The 24275-nt window shown below is 35.2% G+C and overlaps 1 protein-coding gene across 1 annotated transcript in view; it reads left to right on the top strand.

The window, feature by feature from the left end:
* The first annotated feature begins 6023 nt into the window (after positions 1–6023).
* LOC131069412 (uncharacterized) overlaps positions 6024–24275 on the top strand; it is a 35137-nt gene continuing 16885 nt past the window's right edge. The window contains exons 1-3 of the mRNA XM_058004824.2: positions 6024–6428; positions 20961–21897; positions 22031–22126. Coding sequence (XP_057860807.2) covers positions 6214–6428; positions 20961–21897; positions 22031–22126 — 1248 coding nt within the window. The 5' untranslated portion in view covers positions 6024–6213. The remainder of the gene's footprint in view (positions 6429–20960; positions 21898–22030; positions 22127–24275) is intronic.

Raw genomic sequence — 24275 nt, 5'->3', positions numbered from 1 at the left:
TACATGTACATGTACATGTACATATGCATGTACATGTACATATGCATGTACATGTACATATGCATATACATATACATATACATATACATATTGTGTGTATATATATAGATATATATATACAAAGGAATAGAAACCCTAAAAGTATTCCTTGACTCTCTTTCATAAGATAAAGTCAAAGTGAATCACTTCCCTAGCCTCTTTCGTATTCCAATGTGTGTGTGTGTGTATCCCACTTTCATCCATACATTGGAATACGAAAGAGCCTAAAGAAGTGATTCACTTTGACTTGCTCTCATGAAAGAGAGTCAAGGAATATTTTTAGGGTTTCTATTCCTTTGTTGATGTGACTTGTATCATGCTAGTGCATGATCACATACTTCTCTGGGCTGAATTATTTAAATCTAGTCAAAGAATGCTCATCATTGATCTTGTTGTGCTAACTCCAGATCAACGACTAGCATTTAAACTTGAAGCAACATTTTTTTTAGGCCTTCTATTTGTAGGAATGCGATGGATAACATAACAAATGAGCACATGAGTGTTGTTAAATTCCAATTATTCATCCAACCACCATTCCTGTAAAACCATCTTGAAAGCTTTTGACATGGATTAAACAAAGATGGTCATGGCCCATCCTCATTTAATGCTTGTAGAAATCTCCATTCCCTGAGTCACCTTGGATTCAATTTTGTAGGCAATCTTCTTTTCTACCCTACACTAAAACTCATAATGATTAATGCCAAGGTATGGTTAAATGACACACCTTTCCTATCTAGCCTCTTCAATCATCCAAAATTAGATCCAATGGGGTTCTTGTTAGATCTTCCAACAATTATGCTGGCTAGGGTTTTAGGTCCCTAGATTGATTTGTATCTTCCCAACATTTAGAAATGATAAATAAGCTTTTAAGCCTTGTCATAAAGGGTGGTCCTTCTTACTTTCTATAGTAGACATTGTATTTTTATGCATTCTGCAACTATAAATAGGCTTATGCCTTTATATGAATAAATCAATCAGTTTTACCTCTTCTCACTTTGAATATGTTGCGCAATCTTTTCTTACCTCCACGTCTGAATGTTTCTTTACTAATTCTATAACTACAAATATTGACGTGTTTCCACTCCCCCCCTTTGCCAATTTTTCAACCGCCACCTTCGACCTTGAAAATTATCTCATAGGCATCTTATGTCGCACTATCAACCCTCAATTTCCCTTTGGAACCAAGTCTTGTTACTTCTAGCCTTCCTTAGAGGATCGTTTCCCTAACCCCTCTTGTCTGTGCGTTGGCTCAAGTGATGGTCGGTGAACCTTAGTAGTTTGGAATTGTCTTTAGGGTTCCCGAGTTCAAAAACAACCCGACTTTGCAATCCTTATGATGAATACCGGTACCTATCGACTGATCAGTCGACTTGGGAACTTTGGCATCACTTCCATTGATGATCAAGTGCCTGACCTTTCCAAGCGGCCGATACTCCTCTAAAAGAAATGGGTCATACTAAGTAATGAACGAGTCACAATGGCATCAGGATATTGGAGGATTCAAGAACTTATACAATCATGCTTTGAAATATTTAACTTGCCAATTGCCATACATTACATTCTTCTCAAGACCTAATCCTATGAAGATTTGCATGTACGTCTCTGTAATGGCTAATTCAACAATGAAAGACATGTAAAGTTGGTGGCACGAGTTATAACATTTAATGAGGTCTTTTCTTGCAGAAGATATTTAACATGTTTATACTTGCTCAAAGTTGAGTGAAGTAACATATCAACATGATTTATTCTTCTTAGAATGGTTCTACCCCATAATGATCAACTTCCTGTAGTTAACCCTAATTTGAATTGGCCATAGAATGAATAAGAAGAGCTTATCCTTAGATTATATGCTCTTGCATGGAAACAACAAACTTGTTTTGCAGGGTATATAGAGACGATGATGTTGTTGGGAAAGATAGAAAGGCAAGGTGATAATCACAATCACCAATTACAAGAGGAAATTGTTGCAGCAAAAAATCCAGGCAATCAGTCCAATAATCAAGTGCTAAAAATGGTACTTCCAAGAGACGGTCCCGCACTAATAATGCAATTGGATACATAATTCATCAAAAATCCATAAGAAGACATACTTATTAGGTTGACAAATTTGGCTTGGCAATGTAGGTGTAACTATGCTGAATACGTACAAGTGATTTTTGTGCTTGAAGAGGAAGAGGAGAAAGCCAAAAGACATGAGAGGGAGCTTAACATGCGAAGGAATCCTGCTCTATTTGCTGTTTGAGCACCGATCATAATAGTCAGAATAGGTTTCCAATTTTGGCTTTGAATTGTGAAACTCATGTAATGCCACATGTGCTTTAAGGTAGCTTTCAGTTTTTCTTTAGTAAAAACGGTTCTATCCAAGAAACCGTTATCTTTTAGGAAGCTATTTTCTTTATTTATATAGCTATAGACAGAAGAGAAAGGAGGACCGATCCCCCTTGCACTTTGATGCATGGGTGAGAATCGACCAATTAACATTTTTGTGTTATTTTTAAGTTAAGATTTGGAATTTAACAATGTTTTCCCTTATAGAAACAATTTTATATGCAGAAAATGGAGACTTTGTGCTTTGAATGTGATTCTAAGAACATGGAATTTGTTTGAGGCTTTGTATTTATTCATTTTCTTCTAGTTAGTATTTACTTTGAGATTTGCAACTAGTTCTTTGAATTCATCTGCATATTATGTTGTCAATGTACATGCTTATAGAAATTTGAGTCTTGATGCATTTACATTATCTAAGAGGAATATCTGTTAGCTTTCCATGACTGTTTGTCATGTGTAACAAATTGGTGGACTTTGAGTCACCCATTTGTGTTATTTTTAGCCCTGTTCCTTCCCATTGTTTTGCTTTCGTGTTTGCCTTTCCTTCTTCTAGTTAAAAGCATACTCCCCCCCCAAAAAAACCCAATCATATCAGAAGAGGGAGTTGTACCTCTAAATTTCAAAGGAAAGTTGCTAATTTAATTGGCAATTTCTCCAACTATTTGTTGCATATTTGTCTCTACCAATAGGGCGCAAAGGGTTTTGTTTTATCTTTCAAAAAGGACAAATCTATAAGCAAACAAGATGGAATCATTATGAAGATACATATTAATTGTTTATTGAAAAATAATCTTAGATAGATTGCTTGACTCCTCGAGGCTTTAGGTCAAATTTTGAGGTAGGGCTCAAATTTACATTTTTATCAATATATATTAAAATATACTCACAAAAGACTACAAACTTGATGCACTTCCAATAGGGGAGTGTAGTCCAATAAGGGTGTGTAGTCTTTAGTAATTGACTTTAGGACCTAGTTTGTCTCGACGAGTCTAAGTCTCTAGCCATAGCATTTACCTATTCTATATGAATAAATGTTTGTCTTAGATGGATAGAGGAGTACCTATTTTGTATGGATAAATATTTGTTCCGAATGGACAAATGCCTATCTCGTATGGATGGAAGTACCAGAGTATACAAAGGAACGAGCACTTAACAAATTCAAGTGAAAATTATAATTTAAAAAAAGCGTGGTAATTTGGGGTATTATAGCTGGGTTGTTTAGTTGAGTGAAGTGAAGAACAATATGCAAATAATTCATCTCAAAGTCATCCTTATATATCATAATATTCATCAATCGAGGACAATCTATCTCTATGGTGTTGTGTCTCCCTTTGTAAATCCTTAGACACTTGTTCAATATTTTGATTCTTAAACAAGTTTTAATTTTATACCGGATCTAAATCTTTTTCATTTTTTGTATTATCCTAATTATTAGTTCCTGCCAGCAGGAATACTATTGCATTCATCATGTTTTTAAAATGCTTAAGTAGTTATTATTTATTGTTCTTGACAACCAATCAGTGTTTACAATTTTTTAAACTAAAATGATTTTTTGTTTTTCCAAAAGTTGACATGCACAATTTTTAAGAGAAATATTTTAAAACATGATTTATTTTTCATTTGATTGGTCTACATTAATTTCAGTAGGCCTAATATTTAATTTTTATCAAAAAAATAAAATAAAATTTTCCTATAATTATTATTACTGACATCACTTTTTATACTCCATTAAATTAAATATCAAAATCACATTTATAGGATGAAGTACATAACTAAATATTTTAATATAAATTTGACATGCCATTAATTACGAAACTTCCAATGTAACATATTTTAATATTTTGAATGTACATGATAAACCATGTGCATCGTTTAACGTGCATGTGGGCTCTAATTTTTTATGGATGTTATTGCGAATTTGGCTGTTGAGTAGTAGGTCCCACGTGGAATTCTACAAAGTTCATTGCTTTCCTTACATTTATTTGGAGGGAACAATGTCACGTCATCCATGGAGCATATTATTAAATTTTATTAGAAGGTTTATATTATTATTTTTTATAAGAGTTTAAAATTTTAATTTGTTGATTATGTGGCAATTTGTATTTAACGATAAGTTGGCATTTGGAGGTACAAGTTTCACTTCAAGTAAATTAATTTTATATTATAAATTATTATGAATAAGATTATTTAATAAATTATATATTGTCATTTATTTTTTATTGTTATATTAATTATACATACATTAATTTTTATTATTTTAAAATATTTTATATTAATTATATGAGAAGTTTTAAATTTATTAGATTTCTTATAAAAATAATAATAAATAATTAAAAATATAAGTATATTATTATTTTAAAAATTGATTTATATTATATAGAAATAAAACTTACAAAATATGTTTTAATGTCTGTATAAGGTTCATTCAAACGGGAATTTTTGTGGATATTATGATATTAAGATTTTTATTAAGAATTTTATGAATCCAAATAATATTTTAAATAATATAACTTATATTATTATATCATGTGTAAATTCATTTAAAAATATATATTATGATTATATATTGCATTTTATAGTAAAAATTATTAGATATAAATATAATATAATATATAATTATTATTAGAGGGATGAATATATATAATCTAGTAACACTCATTTTAAACAATTAAAATTAAATCTTTTCAACTACAAGAGTATTTTAATTAAAATTTTCTAATATTAAAAAGGAATTTTAATATATTCAATTAAAATTTGATAACACTAACTTCTCTTCTCTCCCTTCTTCTCCCTCTCTACCTATCTCTCTTTAGCTCCCCCCCTCTCTCTATGTGCTTCTATCCCTTTCTCTCTCTATCATTTTATCATATTGCCACATATACCTCTATTTCCCCCTTTCCCTCTCCCTATATACCTATCTATCTCTTCCACTCCCTATATACTCATCTATCTCTCTCTCTCTCTTTCTCTCTACCTTTATCTCTCCCTCTACCTCTTCCTCTCTATCTATCTATCTCCTTATCTATATCTCTCTCTTTTTATTTTTATCTTTTCCTCCACCTTTCTCTACCCCTCTATGTATTTCTCTCCCTCTCCCTCTCCCTCTCCCTCTATTTTTATTTACTTTAAACTAATTATACTAATGGCAGGAACTTGACGCTTTGCGTCCTTGTTATAATAAGGATTTTTTTTTACACTTTCTATATTCAATTATTATTAAACATCAATATTGAGCTACCATTTATTTACCTAAGTTAATTTGTACTTCTATCACATGCATATCATTAAATTAACTTAGAGAATTTTTTAAAGAAAAGACTACTTGTAATAGAATAGTAAGACTACTTGTAATAGAATAGTAGCTATAGCATTTAATAATTAATTGGAGAGTAAAATATTAGTGAATAACAAAATTTTACGTAGTTGTAATAAGTAACGTTGATAATAAAAAAATGTGCACGATTTTCTGTCGATTACGTCCTAATTCATCAATTAAGACTCGATTTTTGATGTAAATAAACTATTAATTTAACAATCTAGAAAGATGTAAAACATACTTATAAGAAACAAATCAACAATATATCTTCATATTTTCACGTTTGACTTGCAAATCCACTGTTCGAGCTTTTAATTTAATGAGGGAAATTTTTGAGCAAGACAAGTGCGTGAAACATTTTTGTATGAAAAATCTGAATACGCCAGTCCCGTGGACCCATGTTTTTTATTAATCTTTATTTGGTGTTGGATGGGACTGGCAACATACTCCTTAAAACGATGATCCTTTACTTTGGGTGAGGGTAGGTCTTAATTCATTTGCGTTGGAGATCAGCATTCCTCTTCCTTCTCATGGCTTCGACATGGATGTTTTTGGTGGCCTCAATGGTGTTCTTGATTGTGGGTGTGGGCGTCGAAGGTTCAGTCCATGAATACAAACACGCCACTTTCAGGGAGAATGGAAATGCATATCTTTTCTACGGAGGAAGTGAGGGCATCCTTGCTTCCACGGCTGATTCCGATAATCAGAAATCTGGATCCGTTAACAATGGCAAATCTTATATTAAGTAAGTCTCAAACTCTTGATTGATTGATTTATGCTTCTAATACTTGAGATTGAGATCTTTGCTTACTCTATTCTTCTGTGGCTGTCATCTTGGCTTGCGTACCGCTATAAATTGAAGTAATTTTTGCATACCCACATAGTGCTATTGTGTTAGATATGGATCGAGAGGCCCTAATTTGGATCTGATATAATATTCACACTTGACTATCCTTTTGTATATCCCTTATAACTGTCTTACCAGGTGGCACACGACCCTAATTCCCTAGTTTTAGTCAATGTTCTTGACGCGAATTAGTGAAACCTGCGATTCATCACATATGTTACGTTCTTTTCATTATCCTCTAAATGCCTGTGGAAGGAATTACTTGTTTTGGAAGCATTTTCATTGTGCTTTTGTTCTATACCTTTTTTTTAATTTACATTTTTTGTTTTATTTTGGGCATTCTTTAGGTATACACCGTCCCTTGGGAACTACTGTGTTTGGTTTTGCAGGCTGTTGCACGTGGTTGGTTTTCCAATTTATTGTGTGATTCTAACAAGGGTACCAGGGTTTGATGCACATTCGTAATTTATGACGCGTTTGTTCTTTCTTGTATAAGGAGTTATATGGGATATTGACATGGAATATATATTTCTTGCTTTCGGAACAGATTTCACCATTTGTAGATTTGATTTGATACGATTTTCCCATTATACAATCCAAGAATTTGACAATAGTGCAACTAATATTGAGGATCGTATTTTTTGTGTTAAACCATATGTAAAGTAGTACATGCTACAGACGTATTTTCAAATGGATCTGATATATGCTGACGGGCACCAGAAATACTTGATATGTCAATCCGAAACTTGTGGAGAAAGACTTGATATGGTAATCCCAAACTTGTGTATCGCCATTAAAACAGATCCATCTCAACATGGTCCACAAGTTTGGGATTGACATATCAAGTCTTTCTGATGCTTGTTGGCATATATCAGATTCATTTCAACATATCAAGTCTTTCTGATGCTTGTTGGCATATATCAGATTCATTTCAACATATCAAGTCTTTCTGATGCCTGTCGGTATATTTAGATCCATGTTGAGATGGATCTGTTTTAGTGGCGATACTCTGGCTACCTCAGATTCAATCTCATTGCATTCCCTCTAGTAACCTCATCAGTATTTATATTATTCAACATGAAGTTGATATTGATTTATTATTATACTGTAATGCCTCAGAAAACAAGGAGTTGAAGCAACATCAGGTACTTGCATTCCCAGCCAATATGCCTCCCCTTGCTGCGTTTGATGGTGTATCAAGCTGTCTCATGGATGGAGAATTTATGAAACATGAGGCGTGGTGGCCCTTACAGAACTTTATTAACCTAGGGGCATGTAGTGGATAATCCTTGTCATCAACTTTTTGTCTAGAAAGCTTAAAAGACAAGGCAGAGTAATGGAATTTGGTGGAACAATGAAGCAAACTTTATATGATTTTTATGTATTAACTCTTTTATACTGCCCTACTTTATATGCTGGAACACCCTGTACGAGTTAAAAAAAACTTGTGTTCAATTTTTTAATATTACCATAAAGTTTAATGCTCACCTGCATGGTAATTTCAAACTTTCAACTAGGTTTTATCTGCTTGTTTGGATAATTAGTACAAGATGTTATAAGTTAATAATTATTAAAAGAAGACTGCTTTGGCAGGTATGCACAATAAAGAAGATCAATACTTTTTTTTTTCTCTATGTTGCCGGTTTGAGTTTGGGTTTGGGAGTTTGCTGAACTTTTTCCCCCAGGTTTGGCACTGCTGGGTTCGGCTGTTAATTAATAAGATGTATAAATATTATAATATACATTGTTTTGCACAAAATATTCAAAATTAAATACATAACACAGCTGATAATTTATAAATCAATGTCGATTGTGAAATGTCAAAGATAAATCAAAATAGTTTATAGTAACGCATCTGCATTTGACTCATTATCCAAAGATGCATGGTGCATTACATCCTGTTGATAGAGATTACAAACCCGTTAGAGTTGGAGTCAAAATGGCATTTGTCATGGCAAGCAGCAAATAGATTTTAACAGTGGATTGACAGATGCCACATGCAAAAGTTCATTACAGGGAGCTTCTAAACAAAATTTCACCATTATTGCAGATAATCATATAGGTCTTCTTGCTTAAATGGTTGTCAGGAGCAAAACAACTAAATAAATCAGCAGATAGTTTAAAATTTATGCATATTGGAGTTGCAAAGTGCAAACACTTGACAGACAAAAAGTTTAAAGCACCCTCACTATTGGTTCTTTCATACCTATAGCAGGGCATCACTTGAATACTGGGCAGGTTGCTGAGGGAACCCAGGCAGGGCCGGTACTGTGATCAGAACCCAGTTTGGACTGGTTTGGTTTTGGCCAGGGTTTCTGCACCATTAGATAACATTAATCTGAAAAATGGTTTAAAGTTTTGCTTTTGAATATTTTCTTTGTGTCTTCAAGCTGGAATACTCTATTACAAGCATAGAAGTCAATTAAAGATGAATATTTAGTATTTTCTAAATATGTACCTATTTCAGATATTCAACCGTAATTAATAATTATAATTAAATGTCATACTACTTATGATACTTTTGTTAAATAAAGATTAATATGATTCTTCTGGAAAGATCAATAATGAACCTGCTTGAACTATTGTTGGTGAGGTGGTGGGGAATGAAGAAAGAAGCAGGAGGATGGATGCCCAGATGTGGAATTTAAAAATAAATATCATATAAGCAACCCAGAAACTCATTTGTCTAAAATTTCAAATAATGCCTAGACAAAATAATGAAGTCACCCAGGCGTTGGTTAAATTAGGTTTGGTTCCTTTATAACTCTGTTTAGCATGCCTTGTCCATTGCAATCAATCTATCTTTTCATCTCTTCTTGGATTATTTTTTAAAGAGAACAGATTTTATCAACAGTGACTGTACAACATTCACATATTTCTTGTCATTCAACAAAAATCATGGCCTGCCACTCTAATAGTTGCTGTTAAATGAATTAAGAATTTGAAACCTAGCCTAAATGTAAAATTGGATTTAGAAATCTTCATTTATTATATAATGTTCTATTTGAAATAGCTACAATACTAAGTTTGTAAACCAACTTTAGTAATTTTGTATAGATGGTTCACTTTCTGTAAAGTCTCTTCTTATTATGAGTTACTTATTTGTAACAATGTTTCTGTCAATGTTCCCATACATTCACCCACCCTCACACATTCCCACATCAAAAGTCTGAGTTGATATAGGTTGAAAAATGTGCACCTCTGCCAAAAGATCCTAAATACATATGCAGTGTCTGTCTAGTTAATCTACTTCAAATATTCTGCATACAGTATTTCATTTTTTAGCAGTTTTGTCACACAAATTTTTTCTTTCTAGCATGTCTTTTCATCTTTCATATAGACCTAGTTACTATTTCAATAGTTTAAGAATTTCATGTTGTCAGGGCACTTCACAAAACTAGTCCTAGATAGTCACTGTTAGTTGCTTTGGATTGTATTTCTAAGATATCACAAACTTGACAGTTGTAGTGATTGTGAATTATATACCTTGCTTTTCTAATAACTTGTAAAGTTACACAATTCATTACATGAAAAGCTCTTTACTCTTATTGTAAATTCTATGGAAATTGCTCCTTGTCTGTTAATAAGAGAGAAGGTTAAATACAAAGGCTATTGCTATACCCTATATTTTAAGAATGCATGTTGATTTTTTTTTATCATGAAATAGGGATTATTTAGACTGGCTCCACACCAGTGGAGGCCACAAAGGGGACCTTCTTCCCTTCAACATATTCAACTTAATCAGCTTTATTCAACTTAGAAGCCACAATGGAAGTCCAAGAGCTACCACTTGGAATTCCAACTTAAGATGTCACTTTGGGGATACAAACATGGATCTCCATCTTGAGAATCCTATGGCCTTGCCATCTGAGCACGACCCCATTGACTGGAATGCATGTTGATGCAGCATATATTCATTTATGATATTTTTCTGATGTATTCCTAACTGAAAGGCACACTAGTGTGATAACTCCTAGATTTGAATGCCCAACATGCCTGTTATCGTGTAAAGGTAGATAGCAGTAAAGTTGACAACACAGATGATAATTGAATTGATGGAAATCACAAAGAATGCACAACATTATGTCCAAAATAATTATTGGAGTTGAGGAAAAATCAACTATACAGCTTCCAAAGATCACCTGCATGCAAACTTGTCACAGAAGGAGAGAAGCAAAAAGGCTATGGAGGCCAGAATTCAAAGATCCAGAAAAGAGGAGTCATATTGATTGTGCAACAAGAATGCAATTCAATAATTATAGTTGTAATGAAAATAAAAAGAGAGAATCCTTATAAGAGGATACTCGAAACTTTAAAGGAGAAAACCTTAAAGAATTATAAGATTCCTAAGTTTAGCTTAAGCATAGAGTATAATAGACTAATAATTAAATAAATAATTATTAGTTAATAAAAGATTACTCTAACACCCCCCCTTAAGATGAACTTAGGGAGTAGCTAAAAAACAACTAAGGACTAAAAAAACATGTAAAAAATGCAGGAAAGCAACAATGGGTCCCGACAACTAAGCCAAATGAGGTACCCAAGTACAATAAAATCTCTGTAAAGTGGAGAAAAAGGAGAAAACCCTGTGGGAACAAAACCCCTCCAAGAAGAGATGAAAGCTCTGTTGGTTATAATTAGGGCCTAGCGGATTCCTATTGCCTTGGGCAACATTGGAATCCGCCAAAGGGGGCCAACTCCCTCTCCTATATATAGGGCCAGGCCCCATACCTCTCGGCTCCACCAAAAGTCTTCACGCCACATCCAAACTCACCACGCCTCCTTGATAGGGCCGACCCTATCCATTTCGGTTAAAAGGAATTAAATGAATTAATATGTTAATTGCAAGAAGGCCGACATGATTAAGAAGTTAGCTACTCCTATAAATAAAGCCTACACTTCACACAACATCAATTCAATTCAGTCCTTTGCAATAAGGTGCGAAATATTCTAAGGAAGCGAAATTGATATGTGCGAAATATTAACTTACAACGAACTATACCAAGAGGTGTGCAGATCAGCAACAAAAGAGAGCGAACTTAAGCAAGGCAGCAGATCATCTTCAAGAGATAAAGAACTCCATAGAAGGGTTGCTGCTACCATTGTTACATACAACCAGTCAGATTAGAAGAACTGCAATTCATGACCTCCATTAGCAAACTAATTGTGAAGGCTCTATGTCATCTCCCTTTGTGACTGCAACATCTATACTCCAGATAAGTGTGTAATCATCAGTTGAATTCAAAACCATAATCAGATTTGTGGATCTTTTCCGGCTGGGTTTTTCCTCCTAGGAGGTTTTCCCAGGGTATCTTTGTCTTGTCTTTATGCATTCATTTTCTGTTTCTATGCTTAAATCTGAAAACAATAAATCTAATTAAACCTAGTTATCAACAATTCTAATTTTCTAAGTGTTATCTAATCTGAAAGTACTAAATCTAACATGGTATCAGAGCTTTAGGTTAGATCAAACTTCAGATTTAGAATTCAGTACTCTTTTATTTCCAGATTGTTGTCGCATTTGCAGGTCAGGTCAATGGGGCTGAAAGTTGAAGATAGGCTTGATGGGAATCTAAATTTTATTGCATGGAAAGTTCGAATCAAGTTGGCTCTTGAGGAATAAGATCTTCTCCAATTCATAGAAGCGAAAGAGCTAACTGAGCCTACGGATGCAGCTGAGTTAAAACAATTCAAAAAGGATGCTGTCAAGGCCAGGAAGATTCTCATTGATTTAGTCAAAGACCACCTCGTCACCTCTATTGCCTCATTTACCACTGCAAGGGAAATGTTCAGTCATCTACAAGGTACATATGAAGTTAACAATCTCAGTAGGGCAATTACTTTAAGACAACAACTACTTAATATCAAAATGGCTAAAGAAGATTCTGTTATTTCCTACTTTATGAGAATTTCAGAACTAAAGAATCAGCTAGGTTTAATTGGCCATAACATGGAAGACAAAGACCTTGTCATGATTGCCCTTAATGGTCTACCTCACTCATGGGAGTCATTTATCCAAACCATAAGTGGCAGGTCTGAGTTACCTACCCTTGATCGCCTTAAGAATGATTGCATCCAAGAAGAGTCTCGCCTCATCACAAGAGGTCAAACCAAGACCCCCCATGTAGATGATCATCACATGCTTGCAGCTCAATGCAAGAAAGGGGGAAATTGGAAGCAACCTTATCATAAAAGAAATAGGGAATTCAAACCATTTAGTTCCCAACACCCTTGGAAGAAACCAAGAGATACTTCGCGTGTGCGATGTTTTAGATGTGACAAATTTGGTCACTATGCTAAGGAATGTCAAAATAACCCTAACCAAAGTGAAGCAATCTTAAATGAAGTCTCAGAACAAAATGATGACTTCTTATTCATCTCCGCTCTATCTAGCAGTGTTCCCTCAGATAGCAATACATGGTTGATTGACAGTGGTGCCTCCAGATACATCACAGGTTACTGTGATCACCTTTTAGGCCTAGTAGAAAAGGATACCAGCCTTCACGTGGTAATTGGTGATGACACTCGTTATTCAGTAAGAGGTTCTGGCTCTACTTCTCTAAATTTAGATTCTGGTATTTCCTTGCATCTCAGTGATATATTGTTTGTTCTCGGAATTAAAAGAAACCTAATTTCCATTTCTGCTCTAGAAGATAAAGGTTATCAAATTGCATTTTCTGAGGGAAAAGTTCTTGTTTGGTCTAAGAAAGCTAGTTTTAAATCTGCTCGTATAATTGGTCATAGATATGATAGTCTTTATAAGCTCTCTACTAACCCTATTCAAGCCATCATTAATGAGGCTTCGGAATCCTGTGAGTTATGGTATAGAAGACTTGGACATCTACATTATCAAGCTCTTCCTTCTCTTGAAAGGATAGTCAAAGGTATGCCTAAACTCAATCAAGTTCATGATAACACTTGTAAAGGTTGTGCTATTGGCAAGAATGTTAAAAGTCCATTTCATAAAAGTGAAAATAGAGCTAAAGACAAACTAGAACTTGTTCACTCTGGTTTATGTGGTCCTATGTCTATAGCATCTCCTAGTGGATTTTTTTATTATGTAATCTTCATAGATGATTTCTCTAGGAAAACTTGGATCTACTTCTTGAAATCTAAAGAATCTGATGAAGTCTTAAGTAAATTTAAGGAGTTTAAAGCATTAACTGAAAACTCCTCTGGTAAAAGAATTAAATGTTTAAGATCTGACAATGGAGGTGTACAGTACACCTCCGGTAGCTTTTATGATTTTTGTGTTGAGTCAGGAATTAAGAGGGAGTTTTGTGTTCCATACAATCCTCAACAAAATGGTGTTGCTGAAAGGAAGAATAGGACCATTGTAGAGGCTGCAAAGGCTATGATCCACGATCAAGACTTGCAGACCTTTCTATGGGTTGAGGCTTCTAGAACAACAGTGTATATCCAAAATAGATGTCCTCATCGTGCTCTAAAGAACATGACCCCGGAAGAAGCCTTCACGGGATCCAAACCAGACATTAGTCACCTCAGAATCTTTGGAAGTCCCATCTATGTTCATGTGCCCAAGGAAAAGCGATCAAAGTTGGAACCCTTCGGAAAGAAAGGCATGCTAGTCGGATACAGTGAATCCTCCAAGGCATTCGGGATTTACATCCCAGGTCAAAGGTATGTTGAGGTAAGTAGGGATGTTACATTTGAAGAAGACATTGCTTCTAAGAAATCGAAAGGTTCTTGTGTTATTGATGAATCTAATGATAATCAAAATATAAATGTTGATACTAACCCTGAGATTCAGAGGGAGCAAGTTGAACCTCCACCTCAAGATGATCATGATGATCCTCCAGAACCCATGAATCCCACTGATATTCTTAGTGACATTGTCGTTACCAAAAAGAGGCCACTTTGGGTAAGAAACACCATTCAAGAAGCTGAAAGATTTGCTGCTCCAAGTGGCACCTTCCGTGAAACTAAGAGACTTCAGGTATTTTCCAACTACGTTTCTTTAATGTGTAATCTCATTGAAACTGAACTTTGCAATGTTGAAGAAGCCTTAAGTCATCATGCCTGGAAGCTTGCTATGGATGAAGAATATCAGTCAATCATCAAGAACGATGTATGGGACATTGTGCCCAGACCCAAAGGTAAATCTGTTGTTTCCTCTAAATGGTTATTTAAAATTAAACATAATGCCGATGGTAGTATTGAAAAATATAAGGCTAGATTTGTAGTGCGTGGCTTTTCCCAAAAGGAAGGCATAGACTATGAAGAAACATTTGCTATTGTTGCTAGATATACTTCCATTAGAACGATAATTGCTATTGCTGCTGCTAAGGGTTGGAAACGACATCAGATGGATGTTAAGACTGCCTTCCTCAATGGTGTCATTGAGGAAGAAGTCTATATTGAGCAACCTGAGGGATATGAGATTCAGGATAGATTAACCTATGTGTGCAGGTTAAAGAAAGCTCTATATGATCTTAAACAAGCTCCTCGTGCTTGGTCTGAAAGAATTGATAAATATTTGCTAAGTCTAGGCTTTTGTAAAAATGATGCTGACTCTAACATTTACTTTAAAGTAGCCAATGATGAAATGCTAATTCTAGTTCTTTATGTGGATGACTTATTTCTTACTGGTAAAGATGAACTTATTATTAGATGCAAGAAAGAACTAGCTTCAGAATTTGAAATGAAAGATTTAGGTCTAATGCATTATTTCCTAGGTTTAGAAGTATGGCAAAGATCTAACGAAATTTTTCTAAGTCAAGGAAAGTATACTATTGACATTTTGAAAAGATTTAGAATGATGGATTGTAAACCAATGTCTACTCTTATGGAATCTAACTTAAAGAAGTTAAGTGTTTCTACAACTAACTCTGAATTTGCAGATCCATCCGAGTACTGACAATTGATTGGATCACTGATGTATCCAGTTAACACTAGACCAGACATATGTTTTGCTGTGAATGCTCTCAGCCAGTTCATGAGCTTGCCCAAGCATGTTCACTTTGTTGCAGCCAAGCATATCCTAAGATACTTGCGAGGCACAATTGGTTTTGGGCTGAAGTATCCACTTAACACTCCAATAACCTTGGAAGGTTATTCTGATGCAGACTGGGCTGGAAGCGTCAAAGACAGGAAAAGCACCTCCGGTATTTGTTTTAGCTTGGGTTCTGCAGTGATCCCTTGGGCTTGCAGAAAACAATCCTCAGTGGCATTGAGTACTGCTGAAGTCGAGTATATTGCAGCAAGTGTAGCCTCCAGAGAAGCAGTGTGGCTTCGTAAGCTTCTTGCTGGGCTGTTTGGTCAGCCATGGGATCCTATAGTTATTCACTGTGATAACCAGAGTTGTATTAAAATGTCTATCAATCCAGTGTTTCATGACAGGTCAAAACATGTGGAAACCCATTATCATTTCATTCGGGATATGGTGCAAAGAGGTGCTATTCAGCTGAAGTATGTCAGCACTGATGAGCAAGTTGCAGATATTCTTACCAAGCCTCTATCCAAAGTGAAGTTTGTGTACTTCAGGGATAAACTTGGTATTGTGGAAAATGAAACTCCAATTGAGAGGGAGTCTCAATTTCAGTGATACTTTGTATTGTATAAAACCACCCTCTGCGGGCAATGTAAGGTGGTATTGTAAACTTCTGAGGGAGAAGTATAATCATTAACCATCCTCTACGGGCATTGTAAGATGGTATTGTAAATGTTAACCACCCTCTGCGGGCAATGTAAGGTGGTATTGTAAACTTCTCAGGGAGAAGTATAATTATTAACCATCCTCTGCGGGCAATGTAAGATGGTATTGTAAATGTTAAACACCCTCTGCGGGCAATGCAAGGTGGTATTGTAAACTTCTCAGGGAGAAGTGTAATTCTTAAACCATCCTCTGCGGGCAATGTAAGATGGTATAAAAAGATCCTCTCCACTCTCTGCGGGCAATGCAAGGTGGATCCAGTCTATGCTTGTGTGCAAGACGAAAGATTATGGTTATGATTCTCTGCCCTAATTAAGAGGGAGTGTTGGTTATAATTAGGGCCTGGCGGATTCCTATTGCCTTGGGCAACATTGGAATCCGCCAAAGGGGGCCAGCTCCTTCTCCTATATATAGGGCCATGCCCCATACCTCTCGGCTCCACCAAAAGTCTTCATGCCACATCCAAACTCACCACGCCTCCTTGATAGGGCCGACCCTATCCATTTCGGTTAAAAGGAATTAAATGAATTAATATGTTAATTGCAAGAAGGCTGACATGATTAAGAAGTTAGCTACTCCTATAAATAAAGCCTACACTTCACACAACATCAATTCAATTCAGTCCTTTGCAATAAGGTGTGAAATATTTTAAGGAAGCAAAATTGATATGTGCAAAATATTCTGAGGAAGCGAAATTGATATTCAAGTCAATTAACTTACAGCGAACTATACTAAGAGGTGTGCAGATTAGCAACAGAAGACAGCGAACTTAAGAAAGGCAGCAGATCATCTTCAAGAGATAAAGAACTCCATAGAAGGGTTGCTGCTACCATTGTTACATACAGCCAGTCAGATTAGAAGAACTGCAATTCATGACCTCCATTAGCAAACTAATTGTGAAGGCTCTATGTCATCTCCCTTTGTGACTGCAACATCTATACTCCAGATAAGTGTGTAATCATCAGTTGAATTCAAAACCATAATCAGATCTGTGGATCTTTTCAGGCTGGGTTTTTCCTTCTAGGAGGTTTTCCTAGGGTATCTTTGTCTTGTCTTTATGCATTCATTTTCTGTTTCTATGCTTAAATCTGAAAACAATAAATCTAATTAAACCTAGATATCAACAATTCTAATTTTCTAAGTGTTATCTAATCTGAAAGTACTAAATCTAACAAGCTCAAGTGAAGGACTAAGAAGCCTCCAAACTGTTGGTGTTGGAAATAAGCCACACCTGGACCGACGATGGACTAGTCCAAGAAGGGCTAGTAGCTCAGTGGTAGAGCACTCCAGCAGTGTATGGAAGATCCTAGGTTCGAGTCCTAGCTGGTCCATGTCTCAACATGGTATCAAAGCCAGGTTCAGGCTAGGAGCCCCAAGCACACGAGAGATGTGGCTTAAAGGGGGGTGTTGGTGTTGGAAATAAGCTACACTCGGATCGATGATGGACTGGTCCAAGAGGGGCCAACAGTTTAGTGGTAGAGCACTCCAGCAATGTATGGAAGGTCCGAGGTTCGAGTCCTAGCTGGTCCATGTCTCAACACAAACAAGAGTGTTCTAGAAGATAGGAACAAAAAAACAGAGCATGAAGAACACCACTGAAGCATGAAATAGTTGCAAACACTGTCGAAGAGTAACTGCTGATCTGAAGAATATCCACTGAAATAGAACATGACCAGGTAGAGAAGACTGTAATCTGCATGAGTGCCCTCAAATGACACTACTCGAATCAGATGGCAAACAAAGGCAAACAACTGAACTCGAAGATACAGATGGCATGAAAACACCAAAGCCTGAAGAGCTGATCAATCGAACCAAGGAAGCATTAGAACCAACAGGACAAACCTCCCCATAATGCTGAAAAGGGATAGAGACAGGTACACTGAAAAAAACGGCCAACAAGAACTGCATGACGAAGAACCAAGAACATCGAAGGTGCAGAGAAAGTACATAGTGTTGTGGAAGGAACACTCACTTGACACACATCATGAGGCTAATATTGTGGAAGGAACACTCACATGACAAAGGTAGAAGGCAAACATCAACCCTCCCATGGCACTTTATAAGTAGTGCATGTACAATAAGGCACAAGATGTGCAAGATCCCAAGTATACAATGCATGCTGGCACTTTATCTCAGTGCGTTTGCATAAATAAATTGCTACAATGATCAGAAGAGACAGAAGACTGGAAACAGAAAAAACAGCCAAAGACGAGACATCCTACTCAAAGAAAGAGATCCCAGGACTTGAAACATCCAAGATATTCACTAGAGTGTTGAAAAACAAAAAAACTGAATAAAATATACCTGGAGCAGAATCTGGAAAGAAAACTCATATGAATAGAAAGTGCATAGAACAAGCTTTCCAACAATCTAAAGTTTTCAAAAAATGGAGTTCGGATGCTCAAGTTATGTCTCTCGGAGTGCAAAAAAGAACTTTTGGCTTTGACAACAAAAAACACCATCAAAAAAGAAAAATCAGAAGATCAAACCTCTAGATTTGAAAGAGCTTGAAAAGAGCTTTTCGACGATATATAGTTTTTGAAAAAATGTCTTCATATGATCAAGTTACGGCCAAAAGAAAAAGAACCCCTCTTGTAGGGCATAAAGAGGGTAAAAAAAATAAAAATAATAAAATATATATATATATATATATATTTTTATTTGACGAAAATTTTCTGACGCATTTGCAGGTACAGCCATACGGATTTTTGTGCCTCGTAAAGCATGCCAATGAAAAAATCATGGCCCAAATGCCCTTGTCACCGAGATAGGTCGAATTATATATCAAAATTCGTGGAAATAACCTCCTGAATCCAACCGTGAGGTCCTTTTGGCACCAAAATGTACCAAAAAAATCAGCTACCCCTAGAAATGGAAAAAAAACAACTGCACAAACCCCCGAATGCACAGATCTGAAGAACAAGGCCCAAAATCTCTCATGAAGAGAACAGGGGCATGCAGATCTGGAGCTCTGATATCATATTGGAGTTGAGGAAAAATCAACTCTACAGCTCCCAAAGATCACTTGCATGCAAACCTGTCACAGAAAGAGAGAAGCAAAAAGGCTATGGAGGTCAGAATTCAGAGATCCAGAAAAGAGGAGTCATATTGATTGTGCAACAAGAATGCAATTTAATAATTATAGTAGTTATGAAAATACAAAGAGAGAATCCTTATAAGAGGATACTCGAAACCCTAAAGGAGAAAACCCTAAAGAATTATAAGATTCCTAAGTTTAGCTTAAGCATAGAGTATAATAGAATAATAATTAAATAAATAATTATTAGCTAATAAAAGATTACTCTAACAATAATGACCGAAACACGTTTAGATATTATAGTTATGTGTTATATCATGATGTGTAAAGTGATCATGCTTTACAAATTGATTTTTTGATGCTAATTTATTCTAGATGTGTAATTATACAGATTAGTTGCATGGGACATTGTTTGTTCAATCTGGCTTGCTAGTTTGCTCATTTTAATGCTTTTCTCAAATTAGCTTTCAAGTGCACCCGCAGTTCACTTTGGCCTGTATTTCACCAAAATTGGATGTTTAACGTATATCCTTGTAAATCTCCCCATCTGCAGTTCAAAAAATATAATTTTCAAGTATTAGGTACTTTCAATGACCAATCTGCCCCCATGGATTATATCCTTTCTTAGTGCTTGTTATGACATCGAGGAAGGGCTATTTTTCATTGCATATGCATTAATTATAGAGAAAAAAGCCTATGTACATTCATTCTGCATTAATAATTACTTAGAATTTTGGGCCGTAAACTCTTTTTCTCACTCCCTTTATGAGGTTAAACTATTTTTAAAGTTCATTTCGTTATATATAGCTCATTTGAAAAATATGCTTGTTGTGCAATTCCTTGTGTTTCTCAATAACTTATGCCTGATATATCTAAACAGGCAATTTTTTTAATTCAGCTGTCATAAAATATATGGTACATAATTACATTTGCTGTTTTTATTTTAATATATCTTATGATTCTTCAGCACTTTGCAGTTTGTCTGAATCTCTTCTGTATTGTTTCAAATTCCTGTTCTGTTTTAGAGTTATAACTAGCATTAGCTGTTAAACCTTGTCTATTCGTAGTCACTGTTTTTTTTGACCTTTTGTACCCTAGTATATCATTATGGTTTTTTCCTTGAATTTAAAAGCCTGAATTTAATTTTGAAAGAATAAATTTGTACACGTCTACAAATTTTGTAGCTTGAATCAAGTTAATCTTGGTCATGTATTTTCATGCATGTTGATCATACATGTATATGCTTCATGACTGTTTGAGTAATAACAGGTCCATTACCTAATATCATCCTAAGAATTGCTAATATTTCCAAACGTAGGTGCTGTTTTTTCAGTGAACTCTGGAAAATAATATTGAAAGTTTAAATGATTAAAGATGAAGCTGATATTTTTAAAGTAACAAACGGAGAACTTGAGTGGGAAAGTTAGAGTCAAAAAGAGGATCCATTATTACTATTCTAGTGATAAGGGTACTTAGTCAAGGCTGACATCTAAGGTTGATTACTGTACCTTAGGGTGCAACATATGTTGCAATATTGATCATAGCATATCAATTTTTGTCTCATTTATTATTTCTGTATTAAATGTAGACTCATTCGTGGAGCAATTTTTTCAGTGTAGGTTTTAGAATTTAGCTTTATTGGTCTCATAGAACAAAATTTTAAGTTCTTTAACAGGCTATTTTTCTGTCTTTTTGATTCTATTAACATTAATGTAATCAGGTTTGAAAACATTACCTTGCGGCGAACACAGAAAGCTGCTTCCATGCATAATGGTATGGAACACAGCACTGGACTGGTCCAGGCTGTCATCTTTGAGGCATCTGACCGAGATAATATTGGTGGTTCCGCATATGGCGGCCTGAAGGCCATCTGCTGCACTCCAGACCTGGCTAAGATGGAAGGCTGCAAACAAGGTGAGGTTATCAGACGTCCATCTGCTGGAGATCCCAATTGGCCCAAATTGCTAAACATTGAGTTTAGTGGAGATGAAATTTCCACCACATTTTCACCACATTCAGTTAAAATTACAAAGACAGGAATGTATAACCTGTATTTTATTTTTTGTGAACCAACTCTGAAGGGTTTAGTGATGGAGGGCAGAACAATTTGGAAAAACCCTTCAGGTTATCTACCAGGCAGGATGGCACCTCTCATGACATTTTATGGTTTCATGTCTCTTGCATACTTAATGCTTGGACTTGTTTGGTTTTCTCAGTACATTAGATTTTGGAAGGATATTCTGCAGCTGCAAAATTGCATTACCCTAGTTATTGCCTTGGGTATGTTTGAAATGACATTGTGGTACTTTGAGTATGCAAATTTTAATGCAACAGGAATTAGGCCCATGGGAATCACCTTCTGGGCAGTTACATTTGGGGCAGTGAGAAAAACCGTAGCCCGTCTTCTCATTTTGGTCGTGTCAATGGGTTATGGTGTAGTTAGGCCTACACTTGGTGGGCTTACCTCTAAGGTGATTCTTCTTGGTGCAACATATTTTGTGGCTTCTGAATTGCTTGATGTGGTGGAGAATGTTGGGACAATTGATGATCTGGCAGGGAAAGCAAGATTGTTTCTTGTCCTTCCGGTTGCTATCTTGGATGCATTTTTGATCCTCTGGGTTTTTACTTCTCTTTCCAAAACATTAGAGAAGCTACAGGTAATTTTTTTTGGAACATTGATTTTTAGCTATAATCAGACAGAGTATATTTTTATGTGTATATGTAAAATTTGGGAGATTCTAGTTACATCCGTATGATTGTTATGTATTAATGTGCTTTGATTACTTACAGGCGAGGAAGCGAGTAGCTAAATTGGAAATTTATAGGAAATTTACAAATGCATTGGCAGTGGCAGTAATTGTCTCTGTAGCTTGGATTGGATATGAGGTGAATTTTCTCTTGCTTTGTTTTTGGGGTATATCTTGTTTAAGTAGAATAATGACTATAGAGTTTATGATCCAAAATCAATATACCGTGACATGTCTCTGTCTCTAACATATAATATGAAACTGTTATTTCTAGCCATTGTTGAATTTCAAATTTTATCCTAAATTTAAATCGCATTTTCAGACTTTATTTATCTTTCGTTTTAAGTTTGCCCAAGCTGAAACCAAACAATTCATTTCCAAGCGGTAGCATAGACCTTCACAGGATTCGTCAATAAATTTTGTCAAAAATGTAAACGAATCATAAATGTTGATACTGCTAAATAAATGACCATACGACTTTGTCTTTTAACTCTTTATAGTACAAGCATCTTTAAAGAAATTGATTTTTGTGTCTCTTTATGGTTATGGCATCCTTTAAGAAGTTGATTCTTTATGGTAATATGCCCTTAAAGAAGAAGTTCAATCCTTTAAGTGCTTAGGAATTGGCATTAACCATTCATAAAATTGGAGCCAGTGTCAAGAATAGTGCAAATTGAAAGGGTTATTACAGTTTGGATAGCAATTCAAGGAGTGCAGAATTATGGGATTTGGGGAAAAATAGATCTTTCCATCATTTTGGTTATTCCAGACATTCTTTGTGGGAATATGGTTATTGGCTTTTGGCATCTGTCATGAAATTTGGAACATAATTGAACAAATATAAAGGTGCTTTATTACCTGTAACTTTGAAATCTAAAGCAACACTCCATATCCCATTCATTTGATTGCAGCAAGATACACAATTTCAAGTGTATGTTTTTAGAACATAAAAAATATAGAAAATGGTACAAGTCACTTGTTTGGGTTTGGGTATGCCAGTACAGAAACCTTTTTTTGTTGGGTTGTTTTGGGAATGTCTGTACAAAAATTATGTATATGTAGATAATAATCAAGGCCTGAAAATAAGAATTTAGTTCAGAATACCACATAATGTGTGTATAATAAACAAAATCACCTTAAAAATAAAAAATACTGTTGGCAATTTTTGTTGTCATTGATATCAAGTCTGCAATGGGAGATTGTTGGCATAGTCATAGATATGAGGTGTTCATCATAGGGGGATATTGTTTGCAGAGAAGTTGCAAATGTTGTCATACAAACTTGCAAAAGTTGTCATGACCTGTTCTGTCTATTGCAGAAGATTGCTCATATATCACACGTGCAGAACAATGATATGGAGATGTTGGGCATGGTATTGCAGAAATCATGATGTGTTCAGATCTGTTGGTTCCAACAGTTTTGGCCGTGGAATCAATTTCTCAAGCATTTTGGATTGACTAGGGTTTCCATGTTGGTCTATCTCTTAAACCCTAAGTCTTAGTTTTGGACGTGTGCACTTCTCCTAGATCTGTTTGTTGGCTTGTTATTGCCCATAGCTGGTTGCTTAAGTTATCACCTAAGTTACCGATTTGGTTACGGGTACGGATTCGCGCGTACAGCAAATTTTTTTTCTTGGGTCAGGTTCATCCGTACGTATATATTTATATTATATGTATATTCAAACATTAAAATTATAAAATTTAAACTATATCAATGTATAACTATAAGAGGAGTGATACTCATAAATCCATAATTGCCTATAAATATCAATAAATATCAGAAAATAGAATATTTTGATACCTCATTTATAATTTGCAAAAATGGAAATACTCAAGTCTCAAAATGTCATTACACAATGAAAATTCAAATTATAATCGATTTAATATTCATGTTCTTCATCAGAAGAATCAAGGTCAATATCAACATTTGGTTCAATTTCATTTGAACCACAATCAATTGGATTGCCACTACCACTAGCTGTGTTAAGTGCAGAATCTGGTTCAATCATTTTTCAAACATTTGACAAAATGCCAAATCATTAACAACACAAGGAAAGTGAACAGCTGCGACATATGCATAATGTAAATCAATCTCAGTAATTCTGATATAAACTTCACTAACCCCATGTTCACATATATAGCTCACAAATGCAACTGAATTGATATTTAATTACTTGCTTGCTGGCATATTCTGATAAAAAATGATGTCACAAAGTTGTGAGAGTGAAAATAAGGTTTTAATTTATGAAACTATGCTTGGGTACAGCCCTGGGTTCTTCTTGGGTGCTT

The sequence above is a fragment of the Cryptomeria japonica genome, chromosome 10, assembly GCF_030272615.1.
Source record: "Cryptomeria japonica chromosome 10, Sugi_1.0, whole genome shotgun sequence".
In the NCBI taxonomy this organism is placed as follows: domain Eukaryota; kingdom Viridiplantae; phylum Streptophyta; class Pinopsida; order Cupressales; family Cupressaceae; genus Cryptomeria; species Cryptomeria japonica.
This window is presented reverse-complemented; position numbering and strand designations above follow the sequence as displayed.